The sequence below is a fragment of the Vombatus ursinus genome, unplaced genomic scaffold (genome assembly GCF_900497805.2).
Source record: "Vombatus ursinus unplaced genomic scaffold, bare-nosed wombat genome assembly UNPS02014799.1, whole genome shotgun sequence".
In the NCBI taxonomy this organism is placed as follows: domain Eukaryota; kingdom Metazoa; phylum Chordata; class Mammalia; order Diprotodontia; family Vombatidae; genus Vombatus; species Vombatus ursinus.
In genome coordinates this window covers 3,859,837-3,876,661 of record NW_020954577.1, presented here as the reverse complement: position 1 = coordinate 3,876,661, position 16,825 = coordinate 3,859,837, and the positions used below count along the sequence as shown (strand labels likewise).

The window sequence follows — 16,825 nt, the reverse complement described above, 5'->3', positions numbered from 1 at the left end:
TAAGAAATTTATGCTCATATCACAAAAAATGGGTCTTTGTCAATAAAACTGTCCTTACTCGTTCTCCAACAGCACACACACACACACACACACACACACACACACACACACACACACACACCCCTCTGACAACTGGATTTGGTATCCCAAAGGAGACCTGGATTCAAATCACCATTTCCTGCCTGTGAGACCTTGGACAAGTCACTGAGCCTTGGTTTTTCTCAGCTGTAAAAAGGAAGGGATTGGCCAAGCATTCCTTGAAGGTTCCTTCTAGCTCCGGCTTCCACGTTCCTAGATCATAATTGGATACAGTGAACCCTTGACAGTTTAACTATTAGTCGGTTTGTCTTTTCCTCCATTGTCTCTTGGACTCAGTACACACTCAGCTTAGTCATGTCTACCCTACGGATAAACTGTCATGGAAAGATGGCGGTTGTTCTGTAGTGCCTAGACGTGGAGCTGGAAAAAACTTTGGGGGCCATCTTGTCCAACCCCATCACTTCACAGATGAAGAAAGTGGGGCCAGAGAGATTTGCCTTGCCTAAAATCACATGGAGTAAATGGACAGTCAGGTTGTGAACCAAGGTCTTTAGGACTCTTTCCTGCATGAATGATTCATGAGTAATGAAATGCTCACTTTGAGACACTTGCTCCAAGATCATCGGAGATATTTCATTCTGCTCATTGGCCTATTCTTAATTGTATGGAGAAAGAGACAAATAATTTTAGAAATCTCAACAGGGAGGGAGGGAAGGAGGAAGGAAGGGAGGGAGGATGTTGTGCCTTTTCCACTGGGCTAATTGGGAAATCCAGTTAAGCAGAATGCCTCCAATCTCACAAATTGGAGTTTAAATAAATAAATAAATAAATAAATAAATACTTCTCTGAGAATTTAGCTGTATTCATCCACCAGTGGGCACTATGTCCTAATTTCTCAGGGCATGTGAGATAAGAGCTGGCTTTAATTTCTGGCTGGAGGTTCCTCATTCATGCCACAACCACATGGTTTTTTCATCTTCTGCAGTTTCTAAGCACAGGTATCTCTCTGACATAGAGTTCAAGCCAGCTGTGGGCAAGGGCTGATTCTCCTTCCCCTCCTTGGGGCCATTTCATTCCTCCTGAGGGGCTTATGGGGATGGGGAAGGGAATTGAAGGCCAGTCTGGTGGGGATATATGGCTTCTAGCTTGACCCACCTTCAGAGACTGTCGGGTATTGAGATTTAGAGGTATTTCCTCACCATGCTAAGTGCTGAGGACACCATAAAGCTAAAATGGGTCTCGGCCTCCAGGAACTCGCATGCAGATTTTTTTTGCAGGCAAATGTGGGATGGTGGGTAGAGAGACAGCTCCATGCAAATGACCCTCACTGGGAATGAGCTGCAGGCTCGTTAACTATGGGATGCTCAAACTCGGTGCCATCTTCCACCTTTTTTCTCCTCAGCTTCGAAAGGAGCCAATAAAGAAAGTGGAGGTGCTCCTGGGAATTCCCGAGAGGGCAACCCACCCGCCCTGGGAGGCTTGTTTGCAGGGGGCTTTCCTGTGCTGAGGCCAGCAGGCCAGAGGGACGGCTCAGGTAAGGGGGCTGGCGTTGGGATAGAGGAAAACTGGAACAGGCTCTTGGCAAAGCAACGCATTGGGGCTCTGATGTCATTCCATCACAGGGTCCTGGAGCTGGAAGGGACCTAGTTCCTTGTTTTATAGATGAGGACATGAAGACCAAGGGAGGTTAAGTAACTATTTGAGTCAGGTGGGATTTGAACTCGGGTTCTCTGGCTTTAGATCCTGCTTTCTTGAGGTGGAGGGAGAAGGCAAGGGAAAAGGAGGGGAGGAAAGAAAGAAAAGGATGGAAAGAGGAGGGAGAAGAGGGAAGGAAGGGAGGGGAGGGAGCAGAGGAGAGCTTTTCACAGATTTTGTGAGGGGTAGTTCTTGTTTTAAGTACGCGTACTTAATGACGCTTTTATCCACTGCTTTCGACAAAGCCGGAGAAATTCACCAGCTGGCTGAGTTCTAAGCTGCGGGTAGTGTCGCCCCAGCCAATCATCACCCAGGGCTTTGGGGCTGCCTCGGGCCTTCTGAGAGCCCAATTTAGAACATTACAACTCGCTGGAACAGAAGGAACAAAGCTTAGTGCTGTGCAAAGTCTTGAGTTGAGAAACGGCAGGGGAAAATGGGGTTTTTATCAAAATCGTAAACCGTGCTTGCCCGTTGATAATTAGAATTACAAAGTTCACTTTTTATAAAGCTCACAAAGGGTTTTATCCACAGTCATGGGGTGAGGCGTAGCGAGGGCACGTGTCATTCTGCCCATTTTAGAGATGAGGTGTTAAGTGATTTAGTCACACTCTCACTACAGACTGGACCGAGGTGCTCTGCCACCTGATCCGATGCCCCGCATTAATAGGGGGGTTCTTCTGGGAACGAGAAGAAGCCGACCCTGAGTTTTTAGATTAATTAATTCTATTTTTTAGTGCCCGTAGATGGAGGCACGAAATTCCGACAAAGCTCGCCCTCATTTATTCCTCCCAACGGAACTGAAAGGTTTTCTAGGCCCCCCGTTGCCCCCGGCCAGGTGGGGGCTCAAAGTGGAAGGCCCCCGGGGGTGCCCGCCAGCACTGGGCTCCTCCGGGCCTCGTGGTGACGTCACTGATGGCCGCTCTGGTCTGCAGGTGGGGGGTCCAGAGCTCCGTCCCCTCGGCTCCCCGCGAAGAGCATCAGCGCCCCGCTGAACCCCCCTGCGTCTCCGAGACTGGGCCCCGCGTCGGAAGCCTCGGCCCCCCCCCGACCCGCCCCCCCCCCCCCGCCTCCGCCCCCCCCTCCCCTCCCTCCGCCCTCGGCTGTCTCTGCCGTCGGCAAGCCCCCCCTCGTCTCCCCCCCGGCTCTGATGGTGCCGCCCCCGCCCCCCACCGCGGCCCCCCCACCCCCTCCCCCGACGCCCCCTCCTCCCCCGCCACCCGTGCAGGGCGAGAGGGGGGCTAAGCCCGCGCCCGGGCCGTTGCACCTGCCCCCTCCTCCGCCCCCTCTGCCCCTCCTTCCCCCCTGTGGCTTTCCTGGGCCAGTTTCGGAGGCTTCTGCTCCCAGCCCTCCTCCGCCGCCGGACCTTCGGGACCCCCCGCCTCCCCCCCCTCTCTATTCCTGCCCTTCGCCCAGGTCATCTTTGCCCCCGACGCCCCTGCCAGGCTCCAGTGGCGGCAGTGATGCTGCCCCTCCACTTCCACGCAAGTCCCCTAATGCCAGCCTCCAGTCCGTGCCCCTGCCACCCACCCCCCCAGCCTCCCAGTCCACCGTACTGGTGCAGAAGAAGCGGCCTGGCAGAGGAGCGGGTAAGTGAACCTCCACCAGGACGGGGGCCAGGAGCTGGTTGTTAAATATTCGGTGTTAGCGTTTGCACCCCAGAAGTCAGCAGGCGCTAAAAGCAGGGCTTCATTTATTACCCTTTGGGATTAGGAGGTTTGGCCTTAGGGCTGACTTCGGCCCCACCTGCTGCAGGAGTGGCCCATCCCCTAGGATGCCCTTTTTTTCATTGTTGCTAAAGATTATGCAATTGCCCAGTGGCATCTAGTCCAATCTCCTCATTTACTAGATGAGAAAATAGACCCAGCAGTGATTTACCCAAGGTCACACAGGTATAAGAACCAGAGGCAGGATCTGAACCCCTTCCAAGTCCAAAGCAGTACTCTTTCCAGTGTTCCACACCGTCTCCAAGTCATGGTTTGTATCCTGCCTTTGATAGTAACTGTGTGACCCTGGCCAAGTCACTTACTCTCTTGGGCCTCAGTTTTCTTATCTCCAAATGCAGGATACTGTCATTATTGTGAGGATTAGAAGAGATAACTTTCCTATATCACTTTACAAACCATTAAAACCATTCATAAATACTGGTTAGAAGCAGTAGAAATGGTACCAAAGGAAACAAGTTTGGGGAAACAGACTACCCAGAGAAGGTCCGTGTTGGAGGGAACGCAGAAATGAATGTGTTCAGATACCTTTCCCGGTATCAGTTGGAGAAGATAGCAAAGACCTGGGTTGGGGGGAGGAAACGGGACCTCTAATCTCATTACCAAATGAAAGGTGACCTAGAGCCTATCAGAACTAGCTGATTTTAGACCTTCTCTCCCATCTGTTTAAAATTTCATGATAACAAAATAATTTTTATTTTTAAAATTTTTATGTTAATTATGATGAATAAATAATTTGATGTTAAATTAATAATTGAATATAGTTAAACTAAATTATTCATAACTAATAAAATATTGTTAGTAATGTTATTAGTAAGTCATTTAAGTAAACTAATAGATAATTGAATGTTGTTGGTAACAAATTATTAATAATCAATAAATCATTATTAGTGATTAGTAATTAGTTGGCTGACTGACTTGTCTCAGACAGTTTCAAAGCAAGGTGTTTCCTCACTGGGCATCTCATAAACCAATTAAATCACAAATCTGATCCAAAAAAACTAGCAAATGTCCATGTCTCCTTCAGTTATTGATCCTGCTGCCTTTTCACCCTTTGGGATTAGGAGGTTTGGCCTTAGGGCTGACTTCAGTCCCACCTGCTACAGGAGTGGCCCATCCCCTAGGATACTCTGGTCAGGACAGATAAGTCCAATTTCCCCTTGGAGACAGGCTTTCCAAGGAAGCTCGTCAGTCTAGTCTTCTCTAGGCTTCGTCATCCCAGTTCCTCTAGTCTTTTCTCGTGGGGCCTGTTTCAGCCCCAGACCATTGTTACCGTCTTTTGAACCTTCTCTAAGCCATCCCCGTAGTTGGAGTTGTATACAGCCAAGTGGATGCTGGTAGCCTTGCATGACAGAAAACAGCATTTTCCTCCTGGTTCTGTGAGAGAAGGTTTGTCTCATTTGATGATTCTTGGGCCAAGCCCTGCTGCTCAGTTTCCCAACAAATAAGCCCAAGGCAGTAATTAGAGGGTAACAGATGCCACTGTTGAGACATTTCTCTGCACTTGCCTGTATCTAGTCAAATATTTCAGGTGTCTGGCTAACTGGAACAGCCAGGGAGGAAGCCAGGGGACTTTTAAGGGAACCATAAGGGAAGCATCTCCACAGTGCTTGTCCTGTGAGGTCCAGGCAGAAGCACGTGTTCATGGCCAGGGTGGGTTGCCGAAGAAGTCAATTTCCACTTTTTCTTGGGGAGAGAACTCTGAAAGGATCACTTCCAAGATCTGCCCAAGTTCCTTGGCCAGAAATTCGATGACCTCACATCCTCCCAAGGCCTTCCAGCAGCTTCTTTCTGGTGTCTTCAGTAAATCATCACCATCTTCTCTGTCTCCATGGTTTTCACCTCAGTGTGCCTTTTCTGGCACATCTTGCCAGTGGGCGGCCATGGCAGCCTGAAGGAAGAGTTTCATCAGCAGATTCTCCCACTTCTCTTTCTTCTCGGTTATTTTCAGTGACCTTTTTACTGACAACCCTTGAGGCTCTGCCAGCTCCATACAGTTCTCAGAGAAACACACTCCAGCTCGCTGGCCTCTTTTACCTTAGTGCCCTTTCGTCTCTGGGCTGCTGCCCTCGTAGGCTTCTTGACCAATTCCCCCACATCCTGAGCCAGGTTCTTACTTCTCCTGACCAATGCTATCTTAATTTTGACCTGGATCTGGCAGTTCAACCCCGTTTGAAAGATGAAGCAACTGAGAGAGAAATGACTTAACAGTAACAGTAAGTGTTAGAGTCTTCTGGTTCTGAGACCGGGGTCCTTTCCCCCACATCTCTGAGGTCTCTCCAGTGTGGCTCAGGCCTGCCCTATATTAAATACAATGGGACAGTCTCCAGCCTATGGGGTGCCTGGGTGAGTGCCATATTCCTCCTCGTCCCTTACTGCACCGTGCTGACCTTTCAATTTCCTGATATTTCCTGGTTTTCCAGCTACTTGATTGGGCCCTATCCTGTAGGCAAGGACTGTGGGAGACCCAGAGAGTTATTAGACCCACTTCCCTGCCCTCATGGATTTTACAGTCTAGTGGGGGAGAAAAAGAAAAATTCAGGACAGGTTCAGTTTAGTAAGTTTTTATTGAGCATTCATGGGCAAGGGACTGTGCTGAATTTAAAACAACTTTTTAGAATTAATTAATTTATTTATTTCTTATGAATTTATTTTGAGTTATCAACAGTCACTTCCATAAGCTTTTGAGTAAAACAGCATTTTAATAGCATTCATAAGGAAATACCAACTCCTTAGCCTAGCCATTTCAGGTCCTCCACAGTCTGGGCTCATTAACCCTTTCCAATCTTTTGTCATATTAATAAGAAATGAGAATGTAGGGCTCTAGACCTAAGATTCTCTGGCCCTAATCCCCTTCACATACGATAGATTCCAGCCAAACTGACCTTTAGCTAATCCCAGACTTGCCTCCATCATCCTCAGCTGCCTTCCCCAAGGCCTTTCCTCCTCTTCTCTGAGTTTCCTTCAGTGCTCACTGGCAGTATCCACTTGTCTTTGAAGTTCTTTCAAGGCAGTGGATAGAGCCGTAGATTTACAGTCAGGAAATCCTGAGTTCTCAGACACTTACTAGCTGTGTGACCCTGGATAAGTCATTTAACCTTTGTTAACCTGCTCCTTTGATATTGCGCTTGGGTATATTAAGGCTCTATCTGCTTCTTCCTCAGGGACTGGTGGCGGGAAGCTGAATCCACCCCCAGTTCCCCCAGCAAGGTCCCCCACGACAGAGCTGTCCAGCAAAAGTCAGCAGGCCCTGGCCTGGGTGGGCACACCACAGCCTGGAGCCCCCTTGAGGAATGGGAATTTCCACATCACAGGTAACCTGCCAGCTCCCAGATAGGCAGCCCACCAACTCCCCCCATCCCCAGCACCCTTAGCTGGGTTTAGACTTTGTGTTTTCTGATGGACTTGGGAAGCTGAGACATGCCACATGGGCTCTGAGGTTTACTAAGCAGACATTTTTGGAACCAAGTCTATTCCCACTGCCCTGGGCAATTATAAAAATGAGAATGCGCATGGCTGCTCTGCAGTGCTGGTAACAAGCTGCCTCCCAGAGGCATCTGTACAAGCGGAACTATCATCTGGGACACACCAACCATGAAAAGCTGGGATTGTGGAAAGAGGAAGGCCAGCCTTTAAAATGTGCAGAAGAAGTTAGGGGAGGCTGGGATTGTGGAAAGAGGAAGGCCAGCCTTTAAAATGTGCAGGAGAAGTTTGGGGAGGCAAAGACCACAGGGGACTAGGAGTCCATTGGGCCTGGAGTTGTGCCCACTCTAAGGAGATGAGGTTCTTGGAAATATGACCTCTGCCTCCTCTCTGGACCCTCCCCAGTTTGCTCCAAGAGAGCCGAGGTATGTCAGGAAGCCCCCTTAGTTTTTGCTTTTGAAGCTAGGGTTCCCTTTGACAGCAGGGGCAAGGGATCCCTATTCTACCTTTACTCAGGAGCCCCTAGTTATCAGGGCTGCCCAGGGCAGTTCAGAGGTGCCAGATGCTATCTTTGACCTTGGAGCCTGGGGGCCCCACATCAGCTCAATTATTCCTGCCCAGGAAATGGTTGTTATTGGAGACAGTTAAACTTGAAATGTTATCACTTCAAAGTTATCTGTGTTGGAATGTCCCACACACAGACACACGTTTGAGGGGAGTGGTTATGTGTGGATGCCGGCTCCCCATCGCTTCCTTTGTCTCCCTTGTACCCCAAATGACTGTTTAAATCACTCTCACTGAACCCTGGGTTTAAGCAAGAGGAGGCAGAGAAGGGCGTCCAGTGTCAGATCCACTCCCTGGGGTTTACTCCCTGGAGTAAAAACAGACTCCAAGCACATGATTGTCGTTAACTGGCACGTTTCTCATTGTTTCCTCTTCTCGGTCCAGATGACTTTGAGTCCAAATTTACTTTTCACTCCGTGGAAGACTTCCCTCCTCCTGATGAATACAAGCCATGCCAGAAGACGTATCCCAGCAAGGTCCCCAGAAGTGAGTATGGCTCATCTCTCATTGACTAGACAAAGGGTGCTTTTTCCCTTTAATGCAGTTTTCTTTTTAATTGTAAACTTAATAGACATCATCTACAAACATAAACATTTTAGTATACAAAGAACAGAAAAAGAGAGTTGCGTATGAAACAAACTTTAATTATGTAGCTTTAAAGTATGTATTAAATTTAACACAATAGTAATAAAACTATCCTACTTACATTGCTGTATCACTGCACCAGGCTGTATCTCAGTGAATGCATGAATGCATTTATAAAGGACTTTAATTAGTCATTGACCTTCCAAGGAGAACCTGTGAACCATCCTTCCAAAGGATAGTTGGGTTCCAAAGGCAAAGTTGGTTTTATTTTGCATGGGGGTGGGGGAAGAAAGATACATACATATATATATATATATATATATATACACACACATACATATATACGTATATACATGTAGGCATATATGTATGTATATGCATGTATGTATATTTATATATATACGCATATGCATGTGTGTCAATACTGATGTATTCAGTGCAAAGGTTGGTATAGGGGAAGGTGGCAAAAAAATACATCAGAAAGGGCAACTAGTGGCACAGTGGATAGAGCACTGGCCCTGGAGTTAGGAGGACCTGAGTTCAAATGTGGCCTCAGACACTAGCTCTGTGACCCTGGGCAAGTCACTTAACCCCGATTGCCTCACAAAAAAAAAAATAAAAATAATAAATTGGAAAATGGGATGCAGAAGTAAGACACGAGAGAAGCCAACAATTAGTAGGTAATAGCAAAATTCCGTGCCTCTAAATTTGAATGTTTTTCTGAAGAAGAGAGTTTGGAGGCCCTGGAAATGGGACGCATGAAATAGCATCCTAAAAACTGAGACTGATTCTATTTGAAGGCAGGAAAGGCCCGTTACTAATGAGTCACTGCCTAATTAGCGCAGTAAACTCTTAACTTGTGAGACCAAAGATCAGAATCGATAGCAAATTAAAAGGAAGACTGAAAATGAGAAGATAGAATCCATAGTTGAGATGGTCCCTTGTCATCATCATCATCATTGCTAAGTATATAATTCTTCTAAGGTTTTCAAAGGCAGCTAGGTGGCGCCATAGGGCATAGAGCGCTGGACCTGGAGTCAGGAAGACTCATCTTCTTGAGTTCAAATCTGGCCTCAGACACTTATAGCTGTGTGACCCTGGATAAGTCACTTCACCCTGTTTTCCTCAGTTTCCTCATCTGTAAAATGAGCTGGAGAAGGAAATGGCCAACCCCTCCAGTATCTTTGCCAAGAAAACCCAAAATGGGGTCATGAAGAGTTGGACACAACTGACCAACGGCAACTACAGCGACAAAGGTTTTCAAAGCAGTTTGCATGTATTAACTACTTAAACCAGTTGTAGACACTGAAGTGAGAAATGAATGAAAGGATAGATCTTAGCATGGACTGTCACCATGTCCTAGGGAGGTTCAACTGATAAAATTCGGTCACCTTAACAAAGAGTGCAAAAGAGCCCAGAAACCACCTCTACCAGCAAACAATTTGTCTCCTTGCCAAGTCAAAAGAAATAGAACCAAGGACAGCACCCGGTTTAGTTAGTTGGTTAGTAAGCATTGATTAAGCACCTTTTTTGTGCCAGGCACTGTGTGAAGTACACTGGTTTGCAAATAAAATTAATTAAATAAAATTAAGGTGGTTTGTAATAGCTTAGTGAGGAGGACAGTGGAAAATCATGAGCAGTACTACGTGGGAAAACAGCGAGAAGCAATGGAGAGTAAAACAAACGTAGAGAAATCCTACTTCACCCAATTAACCCACGGGCATTTGAGGACGAAACTGGAAAGGAGACAAGGAGATGAAAAATACAAAAGGCCATTACTGTTGACTATTTAATAAACCAAAATGTCACCCTAAAGACACTTCACCATCAAAGTGTATCCTGCGTGTACCTTAAAATTTAAGATTCCTTTGAGTTTATAGTAATAGAATAATTTTGATGACATCCTGATTATTCGTGACAGGGGACGTTTAAAGCAGAGAGATGTATGCTTGCCAAAGGTGTTGGCCATCATCATGGAGGATAGACCACACAGAATCCAGATGGAGGAGGAACTCCTTCTAAAGAAAGAGGTCCTCCAGTTCTTCTTCTAAATGATATTTTATTGACTGCATCAAAGCGTATAATACTGAACAGCCTCCTAAATAAAATTAATACTCTCTCAAAAGAATTTGCCTTAACTATCCACACAAGAAAAACCAAATGGATGAAGAATGCCTGTCGTCCAGAATGCGATGTGCCATTGGATGGAGAAACCATATAGTCGGTCTAGATGTGAATCTTGGACAGGCACCACATGTGGGCGCCGAGGTGGGCTTAGGAGGAAGACACAAGATTGGATTGCCTTTGGGAAAGTGCAGTTTCATTTTGCTTTACTAGAGGTAGGCCCCCAGCATGTTGGGTGGACTCTTTGTGGAGGATTTATGGGAGGACATGGGTAAGAGTCACAAAGGAAGAGAAACTGGTGACTTGGTAAATAAAAGGCCGTACCTAGAGTCAGGAAGACCTAGTTCAAATCCTGCCTTAGATATTTAACTAGCTGAATGACACCTTTGACTTCTCTAAGCCTCAGCTTTCTGGATCTGTAAAATTAGGATAATAATAGCACCTGTCTTCCAGGATCAGTAAGATAACATATGTAAAGGACTTTGCAAACCTTTTGCTATCATCATCATCATTCTTAGGAGAAGACATTATCCTTAGAAGAAGGTCATTACATGCCACATGGATGAGATCACACATCTATCAGAATAGCTACAGAGCTATACAGAGCTAAGGCAGGTGGAGTGGATATCACTGATATCAGAGAAGGAGCCACAGACCATTTAAAGAGTCCAACTCATAGAGCTGATAATGATAATATTAGAACTCTGAGAAAGATAGTTGTTATACTGCTACTATTATACTACGACCAAGTGGGTGCTTCATGGGTTGCCGGTGGGATGGAGAGTCATCAGACGCTCCAGAGAATTAAAAAAGGTTTACCCAGATGGCCACGGAGAGGTGCTTGGTGGGTGTGAACAGGCAGCAACCCATTTCAAACAAGCAATGATCAAAGATGCCAGGAGTTAAATACTTGTCACCAAAGGAAAAAAATGAGCTTGTCTTGTGGGAAAGAGGAAAAGATGGATGGCCCATGAACTCCACCGGAACCTTTGCTATGTCATAAGGAAGCGAGGACCCCAGTATACTGGGTAGATGTCCTATGACCATGTCATGTTCACAGATGGACAAAGGTTACACGGGACAGGCCAGGAGGGATGGCTTGGGGGATGCGTCATTGGAGGAGAAAGCCACATCCATGAGATCACCCAGCCATTTGGAATATGGGAGTCCCAAACTGAAAAGCAAGCCTTTTTACTCTGGCTTTCTTTAATTTAATTTAATTTCTTGTAGTTGTCTCATTTGTTTTTTCACTGTTGTATCTTTGGTATATTACACACTGATGAGAACAGGACAGGGCAGTAAGACATCTTGTTCATCCTCCTTCTCTGCATCATAGACCCCTTGGGCAGTCTAGCAAAGCCTCTGGACCCCTTCTCAGAAGGTGTCTCGAACAGAATCATGTTTTTAAGTAATTGAAGGAAATTCTAAATTCCAGTTAGAGGTTAGTGAAAATAAAGATGTAATATTTTGCCCATCCAAGTTTAATGACCCCTTAACATCTGTCCACAGAACCTAAGAACCCCGTCCTAAGCCATTCTGGGAAAGGGGATTCTTAATCTTCAGATACCCTGAAATCTCTTGAGCATCTTAGGGACTTTGAAGGCAGGAAATCCTTCCTAATGCAGAGCCCTCCTATTATAACTAGACCCACTGCTTTGAGTTTAGTTCTTGGTGGAAATGGAGGTTAGCTACCCCAACCCTCTACCCTGCATGGTCGTGGTTAATGGACTCTGTGTTGCGTTATTCCTGTCCTCAGCATGGAGTAATATCAACTATGAACTGATATTTGTAGTTTTAAGAAACGAGCTCACCCTCTCAATTCAGGATGAGGGGCTGGGAAAGAGATACGTGAATAACTCCTGAAAACACTCAGTGAGCATGTGAGTGCCTGTCCTTGGGAATCCCAGTGCTAGATGCTATTAGGTTAATACAAGACCAATCTTTGATTATTCCAGTCTGCTAGCACTTTCGCGTCTCTTCCAGCCTCCCAGCTCACTGTTGACCTGGTTCCTTTGTGATTTGGACTCTTCATGGTTGAGAAAGCAATGTCATCTTACCTCTGAGGAATTCATTGTCCTGTTTCAATACTAGTGACGTGTGTGGATTGTGCCCTTTGTCTCACATGCACGCACGTGTGCACACACACACACACACACACACACACACACACATAAATACACGTTACATGCTCATATCCTGTACTCGTATTTACCAGGAGGTATTTGCCACTCTGAGGCTTCTAGTTGTTTCCTTTGTTGTTTCTTATTCCACCATCCCGATGCCTGTCTCCGGGGGGGGGGGGGGGGGTGTCTGCACCTCTCTGTCCTGATGGAGACGTTTAAGACCTCTTTACCCCTTAGTTCACCAAGATGAGGTTGAAATGTTTACAAAGAAAAAGAGAACAAATAGAAAAACATAAAAAGAGATGTATTTACAAAATATGGATGTCTTATCCTGACTTACCTGAAAGAGTCATCACTGTGCTATGTGTGTGTGTGATATATTAATACAGGTGAGACCATGTAATCCCTCAGCCAAAGCTGCAGGGGCTCCACTTTGCTTTTCTGTTAAAATACAAACACTTTAGATTGGCATTTAAAGCGCTCCAGAGTCTGGCTTCAGCCTGTTTTCCAAGCTGGTCGGACATTATTCCCCAGCATGCACTTAGCTACACTTGAGCTAAATGAGCTTGTTGGCAGTTTCCTGTATACAGTATTGCATCTCCCTTCTGACTGACCCTTGTATTCTTTTTTTGAATTGAAATTTGCAACTAAAATTAATTTTAAAAAATTATTTTAAAATTTATTTTTTTCAGCGACCAAAATCTATGCTCTCTCCCTCTCCCTCACCACTCTCATTAAAAAAGAAAGAAAAACAAAGTCCATTTTACAACCAAGTATAGTCAAGCAAAACAAATTCCTGCTTTCGCCATGTCCGGAAAATGTGTGTCTCAGTTGAGCCCTTCATCTCTGTCAGGAGGTCACATGTTTCCTCGTTGAGTCCTCTGGAATCATGATTAGTTGTTGGATCAATAATCATTGAATTTATTTTTAAATTTTTTTAATATTTTATTTTTTAATTACATGTAAAAACAATTTTTTAACATTTTTTTTTAGTTTTAAATTCTTGTCCTCCCTCTCTTTAATCCCCCCTCCCTGAGAAGGCAAGCAATTTGATGCAGACTTGTGTAGTTATACAAAACATATTTCCATATTAGCCATGTTGCAAAAGAAAACACAGATAAAAACCAAGTAAGAATAATAAAGACAATTTTTAAAAAGTGTGCTTCACTCTGCATTCAGACTCCACAGGTTCTTTCTCTGGAGGCGGATAACATTTTTCATTGTGAGTCCTTCAGCATTGTTTTGGATCGTTGTATTGTTGAGAAGAGCTAAGTCATTCACAGCTGAGGTGATCGCTGAATTTAAAAGAATTAAACTGAAATGAGAACTCTCACCTCCTGGCTTGTGCACAGCTGGGCCCCATGTCTGAATGGTTTCCACAACTCTGCCTTGCAGTGTTCCTGGGTTTTGTGACTCTGGACAAGTCACTTAACCACCATCTGCCTCAGTTTCCTCAACTATAAAATAGGAATAATAATAGCACTTCCCTCACCGGAATGCTGTGAGGATAATATATGTAAAGCGCTCAGCACAGTGCCTGGCACATAGTAGGCCCTAAATGAGTTCTTGTTTCTTTCCTTAGGGGCCACGTCTTATACAGAACCTTTCCTGAGCACCCCCTTCACCTATTATTTGTGCTTTCTCACTCTTGAAATTATTTTGTATTGCTCAGCATACATGTTGTAGTTACTTATCTGTGTTTATAGATTGGGTCTTCCTAATAGCATGTAAGCTTCTTGAGGGCAGGGACTTGCTTGTTCTGTGTCCCCAGGGCTGAGCACACTTGGGGACACTGAGAGTGACTTGCCCAGGGTTAAATAACTGGTGTGTGTCAGAGGCAGGCCTTGAACCTGGTCTCTCGTTAAATAGGTGCTTAATAATTGCTTATTGAATTGTGGTAAAGGACATCAAGGGAACCTATTTGGAATGACTGCAGATTGGGAGCCACTTGGCACAGTGCCTGGCACACAGTACGTGCTTGGTAAATGCTGATTGGATCGGATTGGATTGGGAGGGAGTTGGAGACTAAAAATGTCAGCCATGGAACTCAGATCTGCACCGAGCCAGTGGACAGGAGGAGGACAGGATGACAACAAATTTCACAGCCCAGCTACTTTTTTTTAAGGCCATTGGGGTTAAGTGACTTGCCCAGGGTCACACAGCTAGTAAGTGTCAAGTGTTTAGTCTGAGGCCAGATTTGAACTCAGGTCGTCCTGACTTCAGGGCTGGTGCACTATCCACTGTGCTGCCTAGCTGCCCCCTAGCCTAGCTACTTTTGACATTATCTCGGAGACAGAGGCAGATCTTGTTTAAAACAGCTATGATATGGAGAAGCTTGAACAAGAATTATTCGAAGCACGGAAAGTTGGATTATTTATTCTAGTCTCCACACATTCATGCATTCGTTGTTTCATTCATTCAGTGGCCATTTATAAAGCGCTTACTGTATACAAAGATTTAGAGTAGCAAGAGCTTTTACCTCCTCTGACAGTGTGTCTGCAGGTAAGACTGTGGATGAGAAAGTGACCACCCATGCCAAGAATTCCCGGGACCGTAGGTGTAGAGTAGGTGTAGAGCAAGAAGGGACTTTAAAGGTCATCACTTCCAACACCCTCCATTTTACAGATGAAGTGACTGAAACCTAGAAATGTGCAGGGAAAGGATTTGAACCCAGGTCTTCCCAACTCCAAGTCCAGGGCCTCTTAATTCAAAGGTTTTCAATTGATCGAGTCTTATAACCATTAATGACTTTGCTATGACTGTTGCTTGCAGATGCTAATTTTGTAAACATTTCTTTGTCCTGAGCCCCGAGGTGTGCCAGTTAATCCTGATTGATTAATCACATCTACCCTTTTCAGGTCCAACTCCAGGTTCCTGGCTCCCAGCAGAAGTGACTGGCCGGGGCAATGAGGACACCAAGGGTCGAAACTCTCAGGTAACAACAGGTCTCGGAATGTCAAGCCCAGGGCTGGAATTCTCGCCAGGGGGCCAGAGAATGAGCCAAGACATATTTTCTCCCAACAATTTTTCCCTCAAGGGAAAAACTCACTGATCTTAAACAAAGATGAGAAACACATGATTTTATTTTTTTTAGGACATATACTCTTCTTAAAAATTTTTTATTTAATGTTTTATTTTTTCAAATTACATGTAAAAATAATTTTAACATTATTTTTTTCAAATTTTGAGTTCCAAATTCTCTCCCTCTCTCCTCTCCCCTCTTCATTGAGAAAGCAAGCAATCTGACAGAGGTTATACGTGAAACACGTGATTTTAGTATCTGACTCTGCAAACAGGGCTTTCCCGGGTTCTCTTGAGGCGTATTGTAGAAGACTATGACTATTCCTAAAGAGGACAATATGGGATAGGAGCAAGACTTGTGATTTCTAGTAGGGGAACTCCTAGAGAAGAAAGCTTCCTTGGGAATGCAGGTGGGGACCTTCTCTGCAATTTATAGATTCACCTGTTCTTAGCCATTATTATGTAATTATTTTTAGGATTCTTCATTTCAGTCCTGGGAGAGGTAACACAGTACAGTACAGTGGAAGGAGGAGATTTGAAGGAAGTGGGTTCAGATCTCAGCTCTGCCACTTACTAGCTGCATGACTTGGCACAAATTACTTCATCTCCTTGGGCCTCAGTTTCCTCATCTGTAAAATAAGGATGCTGAATAAAGATGGGTTTTAGGGCTCTTTCTGCTCTAAATCTATGATCTAAATCACAGGGTAGCTGATGACAAGTGAAAACCAGGGAGGCCCAAATGGACATGAGATGGGGAAGTACCTTGGGTGACCCAGGACAGCCTCTTAGCCCAGCTGAAGATATTTGGGCTTCCTTACCCCCAAGGACCTGACTTCCCTTATCTCACTGTGGAGGTTCAGTTCTCATCTTTAAGAGTTATTGTTGGAAATGTTACATCAGTCCCTTCTTACTCTGGCATTTTGCTTTTTTTCCATTTGCGAGTTTGTGACAGCCTCAAAAATCTAGTGTTAGCTCTATTAGCTCATTGGTTCTTTTTACTGACCCCTCCAGTAGCTAGATGAAAGATGAGAGGAAAGTGGCATGGCCAGGAGCCCCTTGAGAGCCACCTCTAGAATCTTGAAATCAGGAAATCTTCAAGGTGCCATCTCCAGCATCAACATCAGCACCACAGCCAGAGCAGTTGACATTTATAGAGCCCTACTTGACCAGACATTCTCTTATTTGATATTCCCAACTTTGTTAGAGACATGCTACCAGTATCTCCATTTTAGAGATGAGGAAACTGAGGCTGAGAGAGAGGAAGTAGCTTGCCCAGAGTCACGTAGCTAGCATCTGAAGTCATTCACAGCCAGGCCTTCCTGACTCACACTCTGTCCTTCAGGCTGCACTTCAGGCTTGTAAGTTGAAGGGACCACAGACATCATTTGGAAGGAACTTAGTTTCTTATTAATCACAGGAGACTATAACATGAAACTATGAGGATGATTGTCTTTGTAAAGTGCTTTATAAATGTGAGTTATCATCCATAAGCGTGTCTTGGGGGCCCTGATGCTCTAAAAGGCCCGTGAC

General features: G+C 45.2%; 1 protein-coding gene across 5 annotated transcripts in view; it reads left to right on the top strand.

Annotated features, from left to right (window-relative positions):
* The window catches only part of LOC114050582 (WAS/WASL-interacting protein family member 3-like), a 72,908-nt gene that overhangs the window by 54,459 nt on the left and 1,624 nt on the right, over nt 1-16,825 (top strand). For all 5 annotated transcript variants that reach the window (XM_027872386.1, XM_027872385.1, XM_027872381.1 and 2 more), the window contains exons 4-8: nt 1,442-1,573; nt 2,667-3,320; nt 6,620-6,769; nt 7,827-7,928; nt 15,133-15,209. In XM_027872386.1, the coding sequence (XP_027728187.1) occupies nt 1,442-1,573; nt 2,667-3,320; nt 6,620-6,769; nt 7,827-7,928; nt 15,133-15,209 (1,115 nt within the window). The remainder of the gene's footprint in view (nt 1-1,441; nt 1,574-2,666; nt 3,321-6,619; nt 6,770-7,826; nt 7,929-15,132; nt 15,210-16,825) is intronic.